This window comes from Heterodontus francisci, chromosome 33 (genome assembly GCF_036365525.1).
Source record: "Heterodontus francisci isolate sHetFra1 chromosome 33, sHetFra1.hap1, whole genome shotgun sequence".
In the NCBI taxonomy this organism is placed as follows: domain Eukaryota; kingdom Metazoa; phylum Chordata; class Chondrichthyes; order Heterodontiformes; family Heterodontidae; genus Heterodontus; species Heterodontus francisci.
In genome coordinates, this window is record NC_090403.1 from 32,707,264 (window position 1) to 32,727,779 (window position 20,516).

The window sequence follows — 20,516 nt, forward strand, 5'->3', positions numbered from 1 at the left end:
AACACTAATGAAACTGAAAGTTGAATATCCTAGGCCTATTGTCACAATGCCACCTGGAATTTTGAGAAATTAGCTTTTAGGGGCAATGGGACTCACCAAAATAGATTCTTTTAAATGTATAGGAATTTTTAAACTATGTTTTGTCACTTTCATCAGGAAATTAAAGCCATAAGACAGCAAATTGCAGCAGCAACATGCTTGAAGAAATAGATATATGTATTACCACTTAAAAAGATGGTATTATAGAAAATATAAATGAATGAATTCTGACCTGTAGGTCATCTTTGCTCAAGTTCAGTCCTACTTGTAGTACTCAATCAGTACCAATTCCCTACATCATACATGAACATAAATAAATGAACCACCACAAACCCAGAACTAGCTTCTGTGTTTAATTACATTCAATGAGCTGTTATTGCGAAACAAAGGGAGAACATTTCAGAAATGTTACAGATTTTAAACCCAATAACCCAATGCCCTCCTTTCAGCACAATACATGTTTGTTCTACAGATCTGAAAAATAAACAGCAATATTTAAAAATTACAAAGGCACAAACAATTTTTAAAAAGTTATAAAAGCAGCAGAGATATTGACAGCTCCCTCTGGGCACTCAGGATACTGATTCTCTTATTAGGTAGCCAACATGCTCCCTTCACCATCTGACCACAAGCCTCCCTCTCCCTTCTGAGTGTCTCCGTATACACTGGGGTTTACCAACCCCACCTCCTTCAAGGTACCAGCCTGCAAGACCTCCCGACCTTGTAGGCTACACTCCTCTTCCTTCAGGTACCCTGCTGCTCCCCCCTCTGTTCAGGGTATCTACCATGGTACTTTCCCTTTCTCAAGTATTCAGTAAGATTACTCTTTATTAGCTTTTCCTTAGGCTTATACCAGAGTCTTGATTTTCTATTGAAAACATCTCCAAAATAAGCAGCTCTCTCTTCATAAAGGCTTGTTTTAAAATAGTGAAGTTTGATAAGTATTACCCTAAGCACAGATCACTTGAGCCAACCTTTGCTGCAATTCCTGTGGAGCATTAGACTCAGTGGAAAGGGACTGCTGCGATGCACATATAACCCACCTATTAGGTAACAAATTTAGGGGAATTAGACCTTTTTACAACATTGAACCATGTAAGCTGTGGATTTAAAATTGGTGACAGACATTCTAATTAAATCTCTGCTGCTGTTGTATTCTTTTTAAAGCTCTATTCCACGTTTCTCATTTGTAGCTGTGGCTTCTTTGTAAAACTCTCCTTTCTAATTATTAAACCTCCATCCTCCACTGGTCCACCTTTTAAATATTTGCTGCTTTTTCTGGTTGCAGAACTTTCCTTCTCTTTAAGGCTGTCTAATTTGTACATTCTCTCCCCACTTTTCCCTGTCAAACTCTGACCTTTAACTGCAAGCAGTACAGTGTAATCTTAGGATAACATGATACAATATTAGGAAAGCAGTCATGGAGCAAACCAGAGATTGGACACATCTTAATACAATTATGCAAATACAATGGTTGCTGCACCTTAACATGATCAAGCAGTTATAAAAAAAAATCATGTAAATATTACATAGCCTGACATTCAAAAAAAAATCAGGGGGTAAAACTCGTAGAATTGATCATTTGTTGAGCTCCTTTGCCAACTGCCATGAATAAAGGCATTGAGCGGTTGTAGACAAAGAAGGATACATTTTTTACTCTAGTCTCCATCAACCTGGCTTTTGGAGACCACTATAACAATATAATGTAACACCTTCTTTGTCCACTTAACAAGGCTTTGTCTGTTGGTGCAATGAATCATAGCTTTTATATATCATGCTTTACAGTAATATGGAGACATCCCATCTCCTAAAAACAACTTCTTGGGCTTACAAGCTAACCACTGGTACTGTAAATATAGTGCAGCCCGGACAAATGCATGCCTGATGCATGGCTAATTTCCATTCACTGGCACTATAAAAAATCCAAACAGATACCTTTAATGCCATAGACGCTTGGATATTTTGGATAGTCAAGGACAATAATCCTTGAGTTTGAAACTTGGATTTTTATGTCGGCAGTTTAATATTCTTTGAATGCAAGACATGATCTTCTATATTCATGGTTCCTTGAATTTTCTTTTGGGACAAATTTGCTTTACATTTATCAGGATTTGACTGTATGGAACATTATTTGGCTCAATATAACCTTATCCTTTTATAAATCAACAGTAAAATCCCCATTCCAGACTCTCTCTAATTGTAAATGATCATTTTCCTAGCTAGGCCTTTTTTTAGACTTATATCATTAAATGCTATTAAGTTGCCAACAGCATGGTACTCAAGTCAGTGCCAAGCTGGATCCCTGTTTTCTTTAAATACGCTGGTTCCACATCACATCTTATTTCAACATTGACCAGTAACACCACATTCAGTTGGGCTGGATAAGCAATGATCAAGATGAATGAGAATACATCACTGTGCCTTTATCGACCGTAAATGCCAAAAACGAGAAAACTGAAGAAAACGGTAACACCAACCAGGGAAACTGTAGCTGGTGCAGTGAAGAATTGGCGGTAGTTGATGCGGTAGTACCAGACTACAGCAAGCATGATGACAAAAACTGGGATCATCAGATTGCCAACGTTAAGGGCAGCTTGGTTCTGCTCCACCACCGAGGAAACAGCAGGGCCGGGGGAGGATGAAGTCTGCGAAATGTGACAGTGGATGACACAGTTATCTGTGATGTTGAGGGACCCAAGGGTACGGGACTGGTCCTGCAGAAGCTGGCCCTGGTAAATTAACTTCATTTGCTGCTCTTGTCCTGGGAAGTATTTGCTGGGAAGAGGGAGAAAGGAGACACAGAAACGGAGAGAAAATAGAAGTGGCGAGTCAGAGAAAATTAGTCAGAACAATTTTAATAAACTCTAAATAGAAAAATAGCACTGAGGTCAGACAATAAATTAGTGGTGACAAAAAGAAAATCTATAATCGATTAGTGAACATACTTCTTGTTTCCATAATTTGGTACTGCCAATTCTCCTCCACCTGAAGGCATTGACTTCTTGCTGGGATACAGTTCTACAGTCAGCCAGCCTTTGGCACTTTGTCTAAATGCCCAGTACTTGTATTGAGAGTACAGGCAGTAAGCAATGTCCACACATGCACTTTCAGCAGGAGTTGCTATATAGCAATCGGTGTGAAACCCTCTCCAGCTCAGTGCAGAAGACAACTGCAGCTTCCACTATCCCATTTGTGATCAACTAGCTCAGCATAGACTGGAGATCAAACCTGACACCTTCCTGAGCTCTATGATTCAGTTGTAGGATTTGTCATCAGACTTCCAATGTAACTCCTGTTCCAAAATGAACAGCTGAGGAGCCAGTTTTCTTGTAGGATCTTACAATGCAAACATACCATTTCATTAGATCCCAAATCATATGATTTTTAAGATTTCTGTTATTTACTAAGCTGCATTAAGTAGATTGAGAACCATTTAAACTGGAAAGCTTTGTAGCCGTGCATTCCAATTTACTCTTCACTTGCTTTGTACCTGTTTCATCTTCATTGAACCCCAAGTCCCATACAAAATGGCTCTGAAATTAGGTTCCCCTCGATTAGACTCCCAGTAGTCTTTCATTTAGAAATCTGAGAATGTAGGAATCCATTTCTGCAACACTTGAAATCATTTTGACATAATTTTCAATATTTCACATTTAAAATTTCCTGTTTTTGATAAATTGTCCAACAAGCTGATCTGTTGACCTGGCCTATGTTATTCATTTGAATAGAATCACTCATTTCAATCCCAGTAGAATGACTTGCTTGTTTATGGCGATTACTAGGAGCTGCCAATAAATTCACAACCTCTTTTCAGTATTCTGATGTCATTAACAAATTGATCTCTTCCAATAATCAGTTCTATTCCTCATCCCTACAAATTTCTCCTTTCCACTCTGAAGATGATGACTTTTATTAGTGAGATGCTATCACTGGCAGTGCTTCAGTTTTACCTAAGTGACCATTCTTCAGGCAAGAACCCAGACAATCAATGCTGGCAGACTATGATCCATGGGAGAGCCTGATCACATCCCCATACAATGCCTACATACACAAGTTTTCCAGCAAGAACAGGTGATAGCTTTGAGAGCTGAATTAGTGGCAGATGTTCCCTTTCCTACCCCCGGGCAGAAATTAAAATCAATACAGTACAATATTCCAATTATACAAACAAATCACTACAGAGACGAGAAAGTATCAAGGAAAAATGTTTGCTCTATAGAGAATGAAAACTGTTAATTTTGGCCAACAGATCAAAACACTACAACTTGCTAAAAGTGAGAGCCTTTTCCTAGCAGCAGCCCTGTAGACACTGTCCAGCATGGCCTCCAGGTCACAGAAGTTAACTAATGGAATGACAAGTTGGTTTCCTCATCTGGTAAGCAACAATAATGTAGAATACAGTTAACTATCACTTTGTCAGTCTGTTTCAGAGCAGCACAAGGAGACATACAAATCCCATAAAATATTAAGGACTGCCTATTTTAGCAGATAGGGTTGTTCCATCTACATCCAAGTTGTAACGCCTTCTTGCATTCATGTATTAAATTCTATGCTCCATCTGTGATCTGTGTAGAGGTTGTTGAAATGCAGGAATCTTAGAGGTTAGGTGCATCAGAATGGTCTCCCTCTCTCTTCCAGGCAAGAGTCAGCATGACTCACTTTGTAGTCTCTTGACTCCAAATAAAAATGTGGATCCAATCTTCACTCAAGGATGTGAGCACATAGCTGAAGTTGACACTTCAGTGCAATAATTAGAGGTGTTGCATTGACAGAGATATAATCCTTTGGATGACATGTTAAGTTTAGGTCCCATTTGCCTTTACTGGTGGTTCAAATGGATATTAAAGATCGCATAGCACTGCTCAATGAGCAGGCAGTTCTTCCAGTGTTCCTGTCCAGTGCTCTTCTTTCAGCTGACACCACGAACACCAGATCAACTGGTCATTCATCTCCTTGCTGTTTGTGGGACCTAATTATTTATTTAACACAAAATGACAGAGATTTACCTCCACAGCAAATGTGGCTACACTCCAAAGCAATTTATTGCATATGTAGCAATTTAGTATAATTGAGAGATGAGTTTGATAGTGCCACACAACACACTTGTGAGCAAACTTGTAGCTGATGAAGTAAAAGGGACACTAAAAACATGGATACGAAATTGGCTGAGTGACAGGAAACAAACAGTAGTGGTTAATGGATGTTTTTCAGGCTGGAGGAACGTTTGTAGCGGAGTTCCCCAGGGATCCAAGCTTTTCCTGATATATATATTGATGACCTATACCTTGGTGTACAGGGCACAATTTCAAAGTTTGCAGATGATATGAAACTTGGAAGCATTGTGAACTGTGAGGAGGATAGTGTAGAACTTCAGAAGGACATAGACAAGTTGGTGGAATCGGCAGACAGGTGGCAGAGGAAGTTCAATGCAGAGAAATGTGAACAGATTCATTTTGGTAGGAAGAACATGGAGAGACAATATAAAATAAAGGGTACAATTCTAAAGGGTGTGCAGGAACATATGTGCTTATATGTGCATAAGTCACTGAAGGTAGCAGGACAGGTTGAGAGCATGGTTAATAAAGCATACAATACCCTGGCTTTATTAATAGGGGCATAGAGTACAAGAGCAAGGAAGTTATATTGAACTTGTATAAGACACCAGTTCGGCCTCAGCTGGAGTACTGCGTCCAATTCTGGGCACTGCACTTGAGGAAAGACGTGAGGGCACTGGAGAGAGTACAGAAAAGATTCACGAGAATGGTTCCAGGGATGAAGAATTTCAGTTATGAAGATAGATTGGAGAAGTTAGGATTGTTTTCCTTGGGGAAGAAGGCTGAGAGGTGATTTGATAGAGGTATTCAAAATCATGAAGGGTCCGGACAGAGTAGATAGAGAGAAACTTTTCCCACTTGTGAAAGGATCGAGAACAAGAGGGCACAGATTTGAAGTATTCGGTAAGAGAAGCAAAAGTGACATGAGAAAAAACTTTTTCACGCAGCGAGTGCTTGAGGTCTGGAATGCACTGCCTGAGAACGTGGTGGAGGCAAGTTCAACTGAAGCATTCAAAAGGGAATTAGACAGTTATATGAAAAGGAAAAATGTGCAGGATTATGGGGAGAAGGCAGAGGAATGGAACTGAGGGAGTTGCTTTTTCAGAGAGCCGGTGCGGACACCATGGGCCAAATGACCTCCTCTGCACTGTAACGATTCTGTGATAAGTTGCATTATAAAAGTAAGTTTCTGCTTTGAAGGGCAACTTTGCTGCTTGGAGCTCAGCCCGTTTGGATTCCACACAGTGCAAAGGTTTTGACTCCAGATGTCCTGTAACATCACCAAGTGGTGATAGATGGTGTAACCTGAATGCTGATATTACCTTTAGTTCGAAGACCAACTAAAAGTCATCTGATTCATCACAACCAGCTGTGAAACAGGGAACTTGCATTTAGCACCAACATACTTTCGGACTGAGAATATGCAAGTTGTATTTTGCAAATAGCTGCAGTTCTTGGTACAAGGAGATGCCATGCTCTGGAGTGTTTGTAAGGAAGAATTTCTAGAGTTGTTCAAAGAGCCACAAATATCCTTAATTTGGCTCCAAAATGAATATCTTTTAGTTGACAAGAACACAGAGCAAATCTTTTGAAATCCCATCCTTGCAGTCTTCTGATACAAGTGATCTGACAAGTCAACTATGTAAATAAGGATAGATCTGCAAGTGTCACAGCTGTAGTTAGGCCGCAACAATAAAACTGTATTTCATAAACACTTTGGGGACAGATTTATGGCTCAATGGGAGAGCTAGTAACTACTGTCTAGGGAATAAAACCTTTAACAGTACCACAGATGAACAAGCACATCAAAAGAAAGTATTTTCACAGTCCACTGCAGTCAGCCAATCTCCTGAGCAAACTATCTTAATTACAAGAAGTCATTCTGGATCTATCTTTTTCAGAAAAAATGAACTTGCATTTATATAGCACAGTTCATGTCCTCAGCACATCCAAACGTTTTCACAACTAACATGACTTCTGAAGTGTAGTGACTGTTATGTGGGCAATCATAGCAACCAATTAGCAAACAGAAAAATTCTAAGAAATTAATAGGTACAGGACCCTAATTATTTGCAAAGCTCACAAAACTACAAAGTAATTTCATTACCTTGCCTCATCAAATCACCTGCATCATGTCCTACTGAAGCATGTGGTTCACTTGATGGTTCACTATGAAAAGAGACTGGCAGCTAATGTAAAGGGGAATCCAAAAGTCTTCTATAGGCATATTAATAGTGAATGGGTGGTAAAAGGAGGTGTCGGGCTGATTAGGGATCAAAAAGGGGATTTACGCATGGAGGCAGAGGGCACGGCTGAGGTATGAAATTAATACTTTGCACCTTGTCTTTACCAAGGAAGATACTGTTGTGCAGGTCATGGTGAAAGAGGAGGTAATTCAGACACTTGAAGGGTTTAAAACTGATAAGGAGGTGGTATTGGAATAGGCTAGCTGTACTTAAAACTGATAAGACACCAGGACCAGATGAGATGCATCCAAGGATACTGAGGGAAGTGACAGTGGAAATTGCAAAGGCACTGGCCATAATTTTACAGTCTTCTTTAGATTCAGTAGTGTCAGAGGACCAGAGCACTGCAAATGTTACAATAAAAGCAAAATACTGCAGATGCTGGAAATCTGAAATAAAAACAAGAAATGCTGGAATCACTCAGCAGGTCTGGCAGCATCTGTGGAAAGAGAAGCAAATGTTACAACCTTGTTCACAAATTGGGTAAAGATAAGCCCAGCAACTACAGGCCAGTTTAACCTCAGTGGTGGGGAATCTTCTAGAAATGATAATTCAGGCCAAAATTAATAGTCACTGGGTAAATGCAGGCTAATTAAGGAAAGCCAGCACAGATTTGTGAAGGGCAAATTGTGTTTAACTAGCTTGCTGGAGTTTTTTGAGGAAGTAACAGAGAAGATTGATCAGGGTAATGCTGTTGATGTGATGTTCATGGTCTTCCAAAAATCATTTGATAAAGTGCCTCACAACCGACTTGTGAACAAAGGTAGAACTCATGGAATAAAAAGGACGGTAGCAACATGGATATGAAATTGGCTGAGTGACTGGACACAGAGTGGTATTAATGGATGTTTTCCGGATTGGAGGAAGGTTTGTAGTGGAGTTCCCCAGGGCAAGCTACAGGAAGCTCAGTGCCATGTTTTCGGACGGAGTGGAGGTGTTCCACAAAGCAATCACCCAATCTGTGATTGGGTGGCTTCCTGTCACTTGCCATTTCAACACCCACCCCCCCCCCCCCCGTTCTCATGCCCACATCTCTGTCCTGGGCTTGCTGAAGTGTTCCAGCGAACATCTACACAAGCTCGAGGAACAGCACCTCATTTACCGACAAGGCACGCTACAGCCTACCGGACGGAACACGGAGTTCAATAATTTCAGAGCATGTCTGGCCCCCTCTTTTTATTTTTAGCTTTACTTTTTATTTTATTTTATTTTAGTTTGTTTCATCATTCTATTTTTTTTTACCATGTGCCTGCCCATTTTTTTCATGTTTGCGCTTTTGGCTAGGGCTTTCATTATTCTGTCATTTAACACCCTCTCTGCACTAATGCTTTGTCTTTCACCACACTATTAACTCGCTCTTTGCCTTTGTCCCATGACCTCGTCAATTATTCTCTGTGACCCTATATCCTATCAACACCTTCCCTTTTGTCCCACCCCCACTTTATTTGCTTAAAACCTATTACATTTCTAACCTTTGCCAGTTCTGATGAAAGGTCACTGACCAGAAACATTAACTTTGCTTCTCTCTCCACAGATGCTGCCAGACCTATTGAGTACTTTCCAGCACTTTTTGTTTTTATTTCAGATTTCCAGCATCTGCAGTATTTTGCTTTTATTTTAGGCGTTAGGACCTTGCTATTTCGATATATATTAATGACCTAGACCCTGGTCGCAGGGCACAATTTCAAAATTTGCAGATGATACGAAACTTAGAAACATTGTGAACTGTGTGGAGAATAGTGTAGAACTTCAAAAGGACATACAGGTTAGTGGAACGGGCGGACAAGTGGCAGATGAAATTTAATGCAGAGAAGTGTGAAGTGATTAATTTTGCTAGGAAGAACGCCGAGAGACATTATAAAATAAAGGGTGCAATCTAAAGGCAGTGCAGGAGCAGAGGGACTTGGGTATATATATGCATAAATCACTGAAGGTGGCAGGATGGGTTAAGAGAGCGGTTAATAGAGCATATAGCACCCATGGCTTCATTAATAGGGGCATGGAGTTCAAAAGCAAGGAAGTTATGTTAAACTTGTAAAGAACAATGGTTGGTCCTCAACTGGAGTATTGTGTCCCGTTATGGGTGCCACACTTTAGGAAAGATGTGAAGACATTAGAGAGGGTACAGAAAAGATTCATGATAATGGTTCCAGGAATGAGGAACTTAAGTTACGTGGATAGACTGGAGACGTTGGGACTGTTTTCCTCGCAGAAGAGAAGATTGAGACGAGATTTCTTAGAACTGTTCAAAATCATGAGGGGGGCTGAGAGTGGATAGGGAAAAGCTGTTCCCATTTGTGGAAAGATCGATAACAAGAGGGCACAGATTTAAGGTAACTGGCAAAACAAGCAATGAGGACATAAGGAAAAACCTCATGTTAGGATCTGGATTACACTGCTTGACAGTGTGTTGAAGGCAGGTTGAATTGAGGTACTGAAGAGGGAACTGGATTATTATCTGAAAAGGAAAAATGCGCAGGGCTACAGGAAGGCGGCAGGTGAGCGGCACTGGGTAAATTGCTCTTTTGGAGAGCCAGCGCAGGCACAACAGACCAAACAGCCTCTTTCTGTGCTGTAACTATTCTGTGATTCTGTGACTTCAGCTGCTAGAATGCCTCCAGATTCAAAAACAAGTAATAAAAACAAGAAATGCTGGAAATACTCAGCAGGTCTGGCAGCAACTGTGGAGAGAGAAGCAGAGTTAACGTTTCAGGTCAATGACCTTGCATCTCTTCTCTCTCCACAGATGCTGCCAGACCTGCTGAGTATTTCCAGCATTTCTTGTTTTTATGTCAGATTTCCAGCATCTGCAGTATTTTGCTTTTATTCAAACACAAGTAATCCTGACTTCAAATGTAGGGAGTAGCTAATCTCCTTGGTTTATCGCACCTAAGCATTTGCAACAACGTGCCTCCTCTAGGCTACAAAAGGTAACAAAAAGATTTCCCAAGCTGGGTCTCCAAGAGGATGACCCAAAAAAAAACTGTAGTTCAGGACAGAGGTGCTAGGATTTCTTTTGCATATCCTGTTGGTGCCCTGGGACAAATACTTACAACCCTTCAACAACTCACAAAAGACTACAGTGATATGGCACCTACCTTGGTGTGTAAGCATTAGACTTGCCAGAGAGCCATTCCAGGCATCATATCAAGGTTCTGATGGTGACATTTTTTTAAACTGCTTATGGGATGTGGACATCACTGCAAGACGAGCATTTGTTGCCCATCCTTAATTTCCCCTGAGGAGGTGGTAGTGAGCCGCCTTCTTGAACTGCTGCAGTCCATGTAGTGTAGGTACACCCACAGTGCTGTGGGGAGCGAGTTTCAGGATTTTGACCCAGCAACAGTGAAGGAACAGCGATATAGTTCCAAGTTAGGATGGTGTGCGAATTAGAGGGGAACTTGCAGGTGGTGTTCCCATGCATCTGCTGCCTTTGTCCTTCTAGGTGGTTAGGGGTCATGGGTTTGGAAGGTGTTGTTGAAGAAGCCTTGGTGAGTTGCAGCAGTGCATCTTGTAGATGGTACACACTGCTACTAATGAGAGACAGTGGTGGAGGGAATGAAGGTTTGGAGTGATTGACTGAGTGCCCATCAAGTGGGCTGCTTTGTCCTGGATGGTGTCAAGCTTCTTGAGTGTTGTTGGAGCTGCAGTGCACGTGGAGAGTATTCCATCACACTCCTAACTTGTGCCTTGTAGTTGATGGATAGGCCTTGGAGAGTCATGAAGCGAGTTACTCAACACAGAATTCCCAGCCTCTGACCTGCTCTTGAAGCCACAGTATTCATATGGCTGGTCCAGTACAAATTTTGGTCTATGGTTACCCCCAGGATGTTGATAGTGGGACATTCAGCAATGGTAATGCCATCGAACCTCAAGAGGAGATGGTTAATTTCTCTCTTGTTGGAGATGGTCATTCCCTGGCACATCTGTGGCACAAATGTTACTTGCCACTTATTAGCCTAAGCTTGAATGTTGACCAGGTCTTATTGCATGCGGGCACGGACTGCTTCAATATCTGAGGAATTGCAAATAAAACTGAACGCTTATGCAATCATCAGCAAACATCCCTACTTCTGCCCTTATGGAGGAGAGGTCATTGATGAAGCAGCTGAAGATGGTTGGGCCAAGGACACTACCATGGGGAACTCCTGCAGTGATGTCCTGTGACTGAGATGATGGGCCTCCAACAACCAAAACCATTTTCCTTTGTGCCAGGTATGACTCCAACCAGTGGAGAGTTTTCACCCTGATTCCCACTAACTTCAATTTTGCCAAATTTATTATTTGTCCAATAAAAATTTCAACCTGGTCAAAGTCATCTCCAAACTCTGAAAAATCCAAAATCCTTTGCCAGCTGCAACCGGTGTGTTGTGCTTGCAGGTTACTGGAGTTAGTTCTAAACAAAAAATTACAATCCCCACAGGTCCAACTGTTTGAACAGCTTGTCTGAAGAAAATAAGAGTGCCTGCCTTGAGGTGTTCGATGTGTACAGATTACAACAGTCGCCTGCAGGTGAAATGCATAAGAATTTTGAACAGGTTAGATGCACGTAGAGAATCTGGCTGTTAAAAGCAGCTGATGGACTATATCCCACAAAACTCCTTGTGGCATTTTCCACAAAAGGGGAAGGGCAAATCTTATTAAAGCTAAAAAGATTGGCTTTTTGAAGGAGAGGTATAAATCCTGGGGAGAACTCTGTAAAGTTAAATCACTGAAAGCTTATCCATCTTGTTACTGGCTCACGGAGAGCACAGCCTTCTCCATCAGGTCATTCAGAGACACCAAGTCCGTGGACCTTCATGCTGAGGTCGCAGCAGCACCTCAGGTCAAACACTTTGAAAGGCTTAAAAAAAACAAGAGTGGTGAGATGCAGTCCCTCAGAACCAAGGATTCCTATGGCATTCATACCTGCTTGCAGCGAGCAGTGACCAAACGAACTCCCAGGTCTTTGTCAATTCAGACGATAGTTCCCATATTTATAGTATTTTGACTGTTACTATGGTCAACAAATTGTTCCATAACAGTTAGCAATGTTTTACACATAGGATTTCTTTCATTTTCAAACACTACAAAAGTATCTGGTCACATGGTTGCAAAATAAAGATCTGGGATTTTTTTACAACTGAAATTTTAATAGCATTTTAAAAATAATTTTAGTATAGTATTTCAGAGTTTGTGACAACAAAGCGCTCTGTGATAAAGCTACTTTTTACTCCTGTGAATAATCTTAACTTACTGTTACGAGAGTGCTTCTATTTTTTGTAAAATATGTTTTTAAGGACTTGTAGTTGAATTACGGACATGGATTCACCTGAAAGTTTGAAGAGATGCTGAACTTTGTCTTTTTTTAAAAAAAGTCACCAGAAGGCTTCCTGGACTTGTCTTGTAAACAAGCCCTTACTGGAAAGCACCTGTTTTCAGATAAAATACCAGCAGAGAGCTTGTTGTTTTTGACTTGGGGAAAATGTTTACAGCGAAGTGACAGGTCAAGAGGCTTGATTTTTGTGACATTGTTTTTGTTTCGCTTTGGACAGTGAGTTGGAGTGAATTGTTTGGAAGCCAGTTGGTTTTTGCCTGCCAAGGAAACCCAGCTCATCTCTTTCTCTCTCTTGGAAAGAAACCCTGCATATCCAATGTGTCAGTCTCCTCTTTCCTCCTGTATTTGAAGAAACCCTGCGTAGTGAATGTGTAGAAACTGAAACACCTCTTGCGGCATTTCTGCTGTAAGGTCTATCTGAAACCTCTATTGCTGCATTTCTTGGAAAGCCTACCAAAACAGATTTTCAACATCGCCTGAAAAGAACTGTTCTAGGAAGATCTCAGTAACAGCAGTCTATATGCAGTTGGGACACCAAACTAAAACAAAGGACATCTTTCCATATCTCTTCTTCAAGAATTAGCAAGTATTTAACTTGTGTCTTTTTTTGTAATAGAGCTCTAAAACTCAAATCCCCTTTTTTCGGTTAACTGGTGTATATGTGTGTGTGTGAGAGAGTGAATAAGTGTGAGGGGCTGAGATAAAAAGGGAACTTTAATACTTCAGTCTGTGTGCTTATGCTTTACTCCATTACTGGTTAAGACTTGTTTTAGAATAAACTGATAATTTTGTTGTTTATTAAAGAAACCTGGTTGGTGTGTTTTATTCTGGGATAAAAATAGAGTCTCTGATTGACCGTATCGGTAAGTGGGAATAAATTTAAATATATGTTGTGACCCGTGGAGAAGTGGAACTAGAATAAACAGTGCCCTCCTCCTGCCTCAGTCATAACACTTACAAATATCTTACCTCTTCAGAAACCCAATGGTATCATCTGGTTTTACTCGTGCAACCTCTTCAGTGTCATTTAAAAACTTCAGCCGCACTTTAATTTGCCCTTCGCCCTCTTCACCACTATCCACCGTGTGGGGGTGAACATTACAGTTCTCAAGCATTCCTCGGTCCAGTCCTTCTCCAGTGCTAATCGCACTGGTTGATGCCCGCTTGCGCAAACCCTGTATGTTCAAAAGAGGATCGAGATTCGAATCGGTTAAATTAGAAGCCCCTTCAATTGGCACCTGCTCACTTGTGGGTCCATTATTGCCAGGTGATGCTCCCATCCCAGAATCACCTTCTTCCTCTGGTTTTTGCTCAGCAGGTGCAGTGGCTGACTGGGCTTCATCTGCCTCAGGTGTTGCTGCATTTGCCACATACCTCTCTACACTGCTTAGGCCCACTAACGATGAGTTCCCTGTGGTAACAATGGTCCCAAATATTTGATCACTACGATCAGCAACATGTGTGGAGAGCCAGGCGAGAACAAGGGAGAGTACCAGGAGAATTATTCCACACAGAACTGTAACTTCATCACCAACTCCTTCGATAAATGACATGGTGGTGGGGTCCATTTATAGAAAATTCTCAAAAATACTAAGAGAAAATGAAAACACTGTCAGTAATGCCTCTAGTCTTGTCATTATAGCACACTTTCCTGCCATCCTCATCACTAATAAACATCTTAATATTCCAATATGTTTTGCTGTTTACCTATTGATTGTAGCCGACTCCTGATAATTAAGTTAATTTTTGCATTAAAAATTCTGAGTCCTCCAATAATTTGAAATAAGCAATGTAAATAAAATAGCAAAGTGCTTAAAACATGTTGAATTATTAGATAATTTGAGTTAAGCAACTTTGAATCAAGACAAGTTATTGAAACTGGCAATATGCGGAATCCCAATTAAAACATGACTAGACTAGCTCCTTACAATGTCACACATTAATTTGTCTTAGCCAGCGTTCTCGATTCGGAGAGCAGCACTCAAACAAATCTATTCAAAAATAAGAAAAACTAAAGAAAGATAATTATTATACCATGTTGCTTTCTTTTTCTTTAAAAGGGACCATGGTGAAGGATTCAACTTTTTGCAAAACCTTTTTTTTTGTATTAGGTCGCAGCAGTTACAGTAGGTTCTTTCTAGTGTAAACAAAGATATAAAGAAAAATGATATCAATACAGGAGAGGTCAAGGTCACACTCGATGTGGCAGAATAGCAACAGTGCAATAACAAACTTAATTACAAGATTTTAACAGCCAAACACCTGAGGCAAAGCTAAGCAAATCAACAGTGGCATGGAATGATCTTGTAAATTAAGACAAGAGGTATCTCCTGACTGGTGAGAATCTGGACAAGGACTAAACAAGGAGAACCACTTACCCTAATACCGGTGGAGATGGTTAGGACCAGGTGAGCAAGTGATTGAATTTGTACTAGAAAAGGTCTTAGGAATGACTTTCAGCACCAGTTCAACAAATGTTTGCAGCAACACACACGCAGAATAATAAAAATCAGAAAAATGGGTAATCAGGACAGGGAGGGGATAAACAGATACAAATGGCTTTCCTTTCTTTTTCCAGGGAATTGGAAGGCAATAGCATACCATGAACAGCTTAATTAAATACCCAAGATACAATGTGATAGGTTGGTTGCTATACAATAACTTGCCATGGGCTTAACCTCTTGCTGTGTAATTCAGTTTGACTGAACTACATAAAGGTACAGAGTTTTGGGGAATGAAAGTCAACTCCTCCTCAACCTCTCCAACACTAATCTCAGCTACCCAATCAACAATGCACCACACTGATGTGTGGTCAGTTGTTTCTCTTGTAAGTAGGTATTAGCTGACAGAAAAAGCAAATATTCTCCATTTGGATTTCCTTCTTTCATCATGCCATAGCAGCCATCTTGAACACTTCTGACCTGAACACAGAACTGGCAAATATTTGAATGACACTATCTCAAATATAACCACATGCCCCCAACTACCTCAGTTTTGAGATTTCCAATTGACCTAACCTCAACATGTTTTTTTGGAGGGAATGTGTTCCAGATTTCTCTTTGTTACTCTTTGTGTGATGAAGTGCTTCCTGACATCACCCCTGAACTGCCTAGCTCTAATTTTAAGGTTATGCCACCTTGTTCAGGACTCTCCCACCAGAGGAAATGGTTCTTCTCTAGTTATCCTATCAAATGCTTTAATCATCCGAGACACTTCAAATAAACCATCCCTTAATCTTCTACATTCAAGGGAATACAAATTCAGTATATGCAACCGGCTCTCATAATTTAACACTTTTAGGCCAAATATCATTCTGGAGAATCTGCACTGCACCCCGCCAAGGCCAATATATCCTTCCTGAGGAGCAGTGCCCAGAACTGAACACAACACTCCAGATGGGGTCTAACCTGGGCTCTGCACAGCTGTAGCACAACTTCCACCCGCTCTACTTCAGTCCTCGAGACAACAGCTAACATTTCCATTAGCCTCTGTAGATACAGAGCCTTCTTTAACGCCTAATTCATGTTATGCTCGACTTGGAAGTGTTTAACATAGATTGTGGCAAAAAAAATTCTACTCCCAACACGGACATCTCCGACCTCAGTGGCGTTCAATCTGTGACCCCAACCCATGGTAATCCAAGCCCTTGAAGCCCAGACCTATTTACTAATCTCCATGCCCTTAAAGCCTTAAACTCCAAATATGAAGAACACATGTATTTCTTCAACTTAAATTGTTACCATTTGTTCAGCTGCCTTAGTCACCTCCCGCTTCCCCCAGGGCCTCCCATATTACTTTGCAGCTTCTGCCAAACCTTTACCAAGCACGCAGCCAGTTTTACAGCCTCATGCTTTTTGACATTCCAAATGGCAGTCTTTCAGGCTTATCTCGCCCATCTTTCAAGGCTGCTGTCTTCACTACATTCATAAACATCCATGATCCCTCTGTCCTCTTCAGTTACTGCCCTATTTATAACAATCGCTTCCCTCTCTGAAGTCCTTGAATGTGTCATCATAACCCCTTTCTCTATATGCAACTCCAGTTCCTGACCTGCCCAAAGAGTGCCCTGCTAAAAGTCACCAATGGCATCCTTTGTAATATTATCCACAGTCGGTTATCCCACATCACATTTCAATTTTCATCCTCAGTCAGGGACAATCTAGCCTAGGAATTACTGTGGGCGATATCGGATAAAGGCATTAACACATTTGCATGATATTGCTCTGTATGCTATTTTAGTGAAGCAATAACCCATTTAAAATAAAGCAGTGAGGGACTTCCATTAAAGTAGTGGAGAGGGGAATGTCATAAAAATGTGTCAACTGTTTATCGACTAATATCAACATTTCATCCAATCTCCCACCTCGAAGTGCACCACAGAACATACCTTTTCCTTCTTAATGTGCAGACCCTTCAGTAATGCACTGCTGTGGTCCACATTCTTAAAATGAAGCCAAGAGTAACATTACTATCTGCCTGTAATAATCAATGCAGCAGCATATCTGATACTGGAATGAGAGGCCTGAGCTGATTAAAGCACTGGTACTTTAATTATCTCTACATTCCTATTCCAACAAAAGACTTTAAAATGCTCATTGCAACAATGATAATCTGAAGAAATAAAACGTGCATTTTAATAGCATTTCTCAAGTCAAGACAATTTATAAAAAAAGTTTAAGTCCTTGCCTCATTCACATTAAGACAGTGACATAAACCAAAGACAGGCCTCAAAATGTCTCAGTTTTGTATGAAACAATTCAATCCCTGCAGCATCAAGTAAGTCATATCTCCACATTAATCGTTCCTTTAGAGCTCCAAAGGTTTATCATTGATTTCATGGGAACAGGGATAACTGCATTCCTTTCTTGATTCAGGAAGAGATGGATGAATGTGTAAAATACATGAGCAGGAGCTGAGAGATGCAATGCATTTCCTATAAGTAGACGCAGCTAATAACCATGACCATGAGTGCATAGTTATGCTCAGCACCACAAGTGGGATGCGGATTGCGGCCCATAGTTCAGTATTTATTCTGCTAGCTAAGCAATTGAAATATAAATTACATTCAAGTTTTAAGCTGTAACTGAATTAATGTAAGGACTGCAGACTTACTCGCTGTGAAATAATTTTATTCTAATCTATTCTTAACTGTACATCTTCATAGAATGCAAAAAGTATACCATAAAGGTAGTGTAAAAATTACCTTTGCGTGGGTGGGCAGGAGATAACTCTAGATATAACAAAGGGATTTTTGGTTATCTTTAAGGATCAAGTGCCTGGAATAACACACAGCATGGTTATAGCCAGCATACCCAATTTAGGTTTTATGGGTTCTTTGTAGTAGGAAATCAACTCTTCCACATTTAAGAATTACTCCTGGATGAGTGGATAGATTTCAACAGTCCAGAGTTTTGAGGTCATCTCATTAGAGACTGTAACATCTTACACCCAGCCTGAAACTGGCTCAGTTGATTTATGCACCAATTCCAGAATTCTTACTGTGCAATATTTTCACAGCACTTTACCATATTTATTTATTTCAGAGTTTTCTGATTCTGTAATTCCGCACCACTCGAGTTTAAGACACTGGGCTCCAGGTGTGTGCGCATACACAGGGTTCATGTCTACAATACCCTCTAGAATGACCATGTCAATGCCCACAGAGCATTACCCTGGGCAAGCTGCCAGGGCGCGCTGCAAATCCACCACAAATAGGTTCTGTACAATTAAAACGTTGCAAACTCTGTTGCTGCTGCCCCTCCTCCTCCCATCTGAGGGGCCGGGCAGGGCAGAGACCCGGAGTTCACCATTCTGCCCATTGGCAGAGACAGGGACCGGCTGCACCCGTGCCCAGGCCGGGGAGAGGAGGGCTCGGCCTCAATCCTGCCCAGCCCCGACTTAAAACCAAGCCGCTCTCGCTGTCACACTAACTCGGCTCGGCCCGGCCCAGCTCGTCATTGCAAAGCCCGGGTAACTGACTCATACAATACAACTCGGCCATCCGTCGCTCTGCAGCGGCCTCCCCCACCTCCTCTTCTTCTCACCTGTCCCCTAACACCATGTTCCCCGGGTGCTAGGAGTCGAGTCCGTGCGAAATGTCCGCTCAGCAGATTCCTCCCAACCTCCACCGCTACCATCAACACACTCAGCCCGTGACGTCACTCCAACCTGCGCTCCTGTCCCCAGCCGGGCTGCGCCATGACGTCATCGCAACCCGCGCTCCCGTCTCCCTGCCGGGCTGCGCCATGACGTCACCGCAACCCCCGGCCCCCTGCCGTGCTGCGCCATGACGTCACCGAAACCCGCGCTCCCGTCACCCGGCCGTGCTACGCCATGACATCACCGCGTATCCGTCACCCAAGCATGGGAAAAAGTCATTTATGGCATAGAAGAAAGCCATTCGGCCCATCGAGTCCATGCTAGCATTTATGCTCCACTCGCACTACCTCCCTTTTTCTCTCATATAAATTCATCTTCATAACCTTCTATTCCCTTCTTCCTCATATGCTTGTCCAGTTCCCCCTTAAATGCATCTATACTATTTCACTTCAACCTGTGTAGCAAGTTCCACATTTTCACCACTCTTTAGCTAAAGCAGTTTATTCTCAATTCCCTATTGGGTTTCTTGGTGACTATCATATTGTTGGCTTCTAGTAATGCTCTTCGCCACAAGTGGAAACATTCTGTATCCACTCTATCAAATCCTTTTATAATTTTAAAGATCTCTGTTAGGTCACCCCTCAGCCTTTTTTCAAGAGAAAATAAACACAATTCTGCTCTTATCCAATGTCCAAACATATGTACTTCCGATCAGGATCACTGGATACAATTTGGGAGCTAATATCAGCTAACTCAGCACAGACCAAGGATTGAACTTGCCGTCTCCCTGGTCTGCATATCTCAGCTACTTATTGGATAAAATCACTCGATCCTTAAGGTGTGTTTTGTTCCCATTGGTTGTTGGTTCCTGTTACATTCCTCTCCACTTAAACCAACCCCCGCCCCCCACCTTAAAATCCAGCAATCATTTAAATCAGGCAAAAAGTGCTTACAAAGCATAGTTCATAGTGCATTTAGTACACCAAATTTTTCAGGCAGAAACACGTATTCAGTGAGCACTTTGTATACTGCTGAAGTGCAATTACCTTGTATGAGCAGAGACCCGCAAAATATTCGCGAGCAAATTAGTATGTTTATTGTAGCAGTATTGCTTTAAATACAGGATTTCTAGTTATTCTTTCACCAAAGACTTTAACAGAATCAAAACTTCTCATTCTGGAAAAACTACATAAAGCTGTCAATGTGTAAAAACAGGCCTCGGAACATAAATACAAATTTTGTTAAGCATCTGGTGTTATGGACAGGTAGAAAGGAGTGTGTGTGGTTTCCACTGTTCACCTGCCAACTGACCGCAATTGTGTTTTGTTAAAAATGATGCACGAGCCCGAGTGTCTTTCAGGTCAAATAAGCAGACAAATGACAGGTTTTCCCGTAGGCTAAGAAGAAAGATAACTATTTTTGCACAATTCCTGAAATGGTCACAACATCACCCACACACACATACAAGAATAGATAGATAGGGAGAAAAGGGTAGTCCAGAGTGAGGTAAGTGTTCATGGTTTACAGTAATCCTGTTGAATCTTTTTAGATGGAAAGTCTTTTTAAAGGTGCAGGCCTGGGTACTAATAGTCTTGAACTTGTTAAGGTGTTGTAGAGTTCTAGTGGTTACAACTCAGCACAAAGCTGGTGGTGTGGATGTTGTTACCTTCACCAATGGAGTCTCTGTCGCAGTGGCTGTTCAGTTATTGTTCGGCAGGGTTCTTCTTGCTTGGCTGGATCTCTTGCACAGCCTCTGACTGG

General features: G+C 41.3%; 1 protein-coding gene across 1 annotated transcript; it reads right to left on the minus strand.

Annotated features, from left to right (window-relative positions):
- Window positions 1–375: 375 nt before the first annotated feature.
- Window positions 376–18,832, minus strand: tmub2 (transmembrane and ubiquitin-like domain containing 2). Its single transcript, XM_068013272.1, has 5 exons — window positions 18,701–18,832; window positions 14,691–14,793; window positions 13,626–14,246; window positions 2,517–2,814; window positions 376–513 (listed from the first exon to the last, which is right to left on the minus strand). Exons 3-5 carry the CDS (start codon window positions 14,222–14,224, stop codon window positions 457–459), a joined length of 954 nt encoding a protein of 317 aa, XP_067869373.1. The 5' UTR covers window positions 14,225–14,246; window positions 14,691–14,793; window positions 18,701–18,832; the 3' UTR covers window positions 376–456.
- Window positions 18,833–20,516: the final 1,684 nt, after the last annotated feature.

Coding starts and splice junctions, on each gene's coding strand:
- tmub2 (XM_068013272.1), bottom strand. CDS start 14,224: ATGGACCCCACCACCATGTCATTTATCGAAGGAGTTGGTGATGAAGTT. Junction 2,815..13,625: donor ACCATTGGGTTTCTGAAGAG/GTAAGATATTTG, acceptor CCCTCTTCCCAG/CAAATACTTCCCAGGACAAG. Junction 514..2,516: donor CACCAGCTACAGTTTCCCTG/GTTGGTGTTACC, acceptor TTTATTTTTCAG/ATCTGTAGAACAAACATGTA.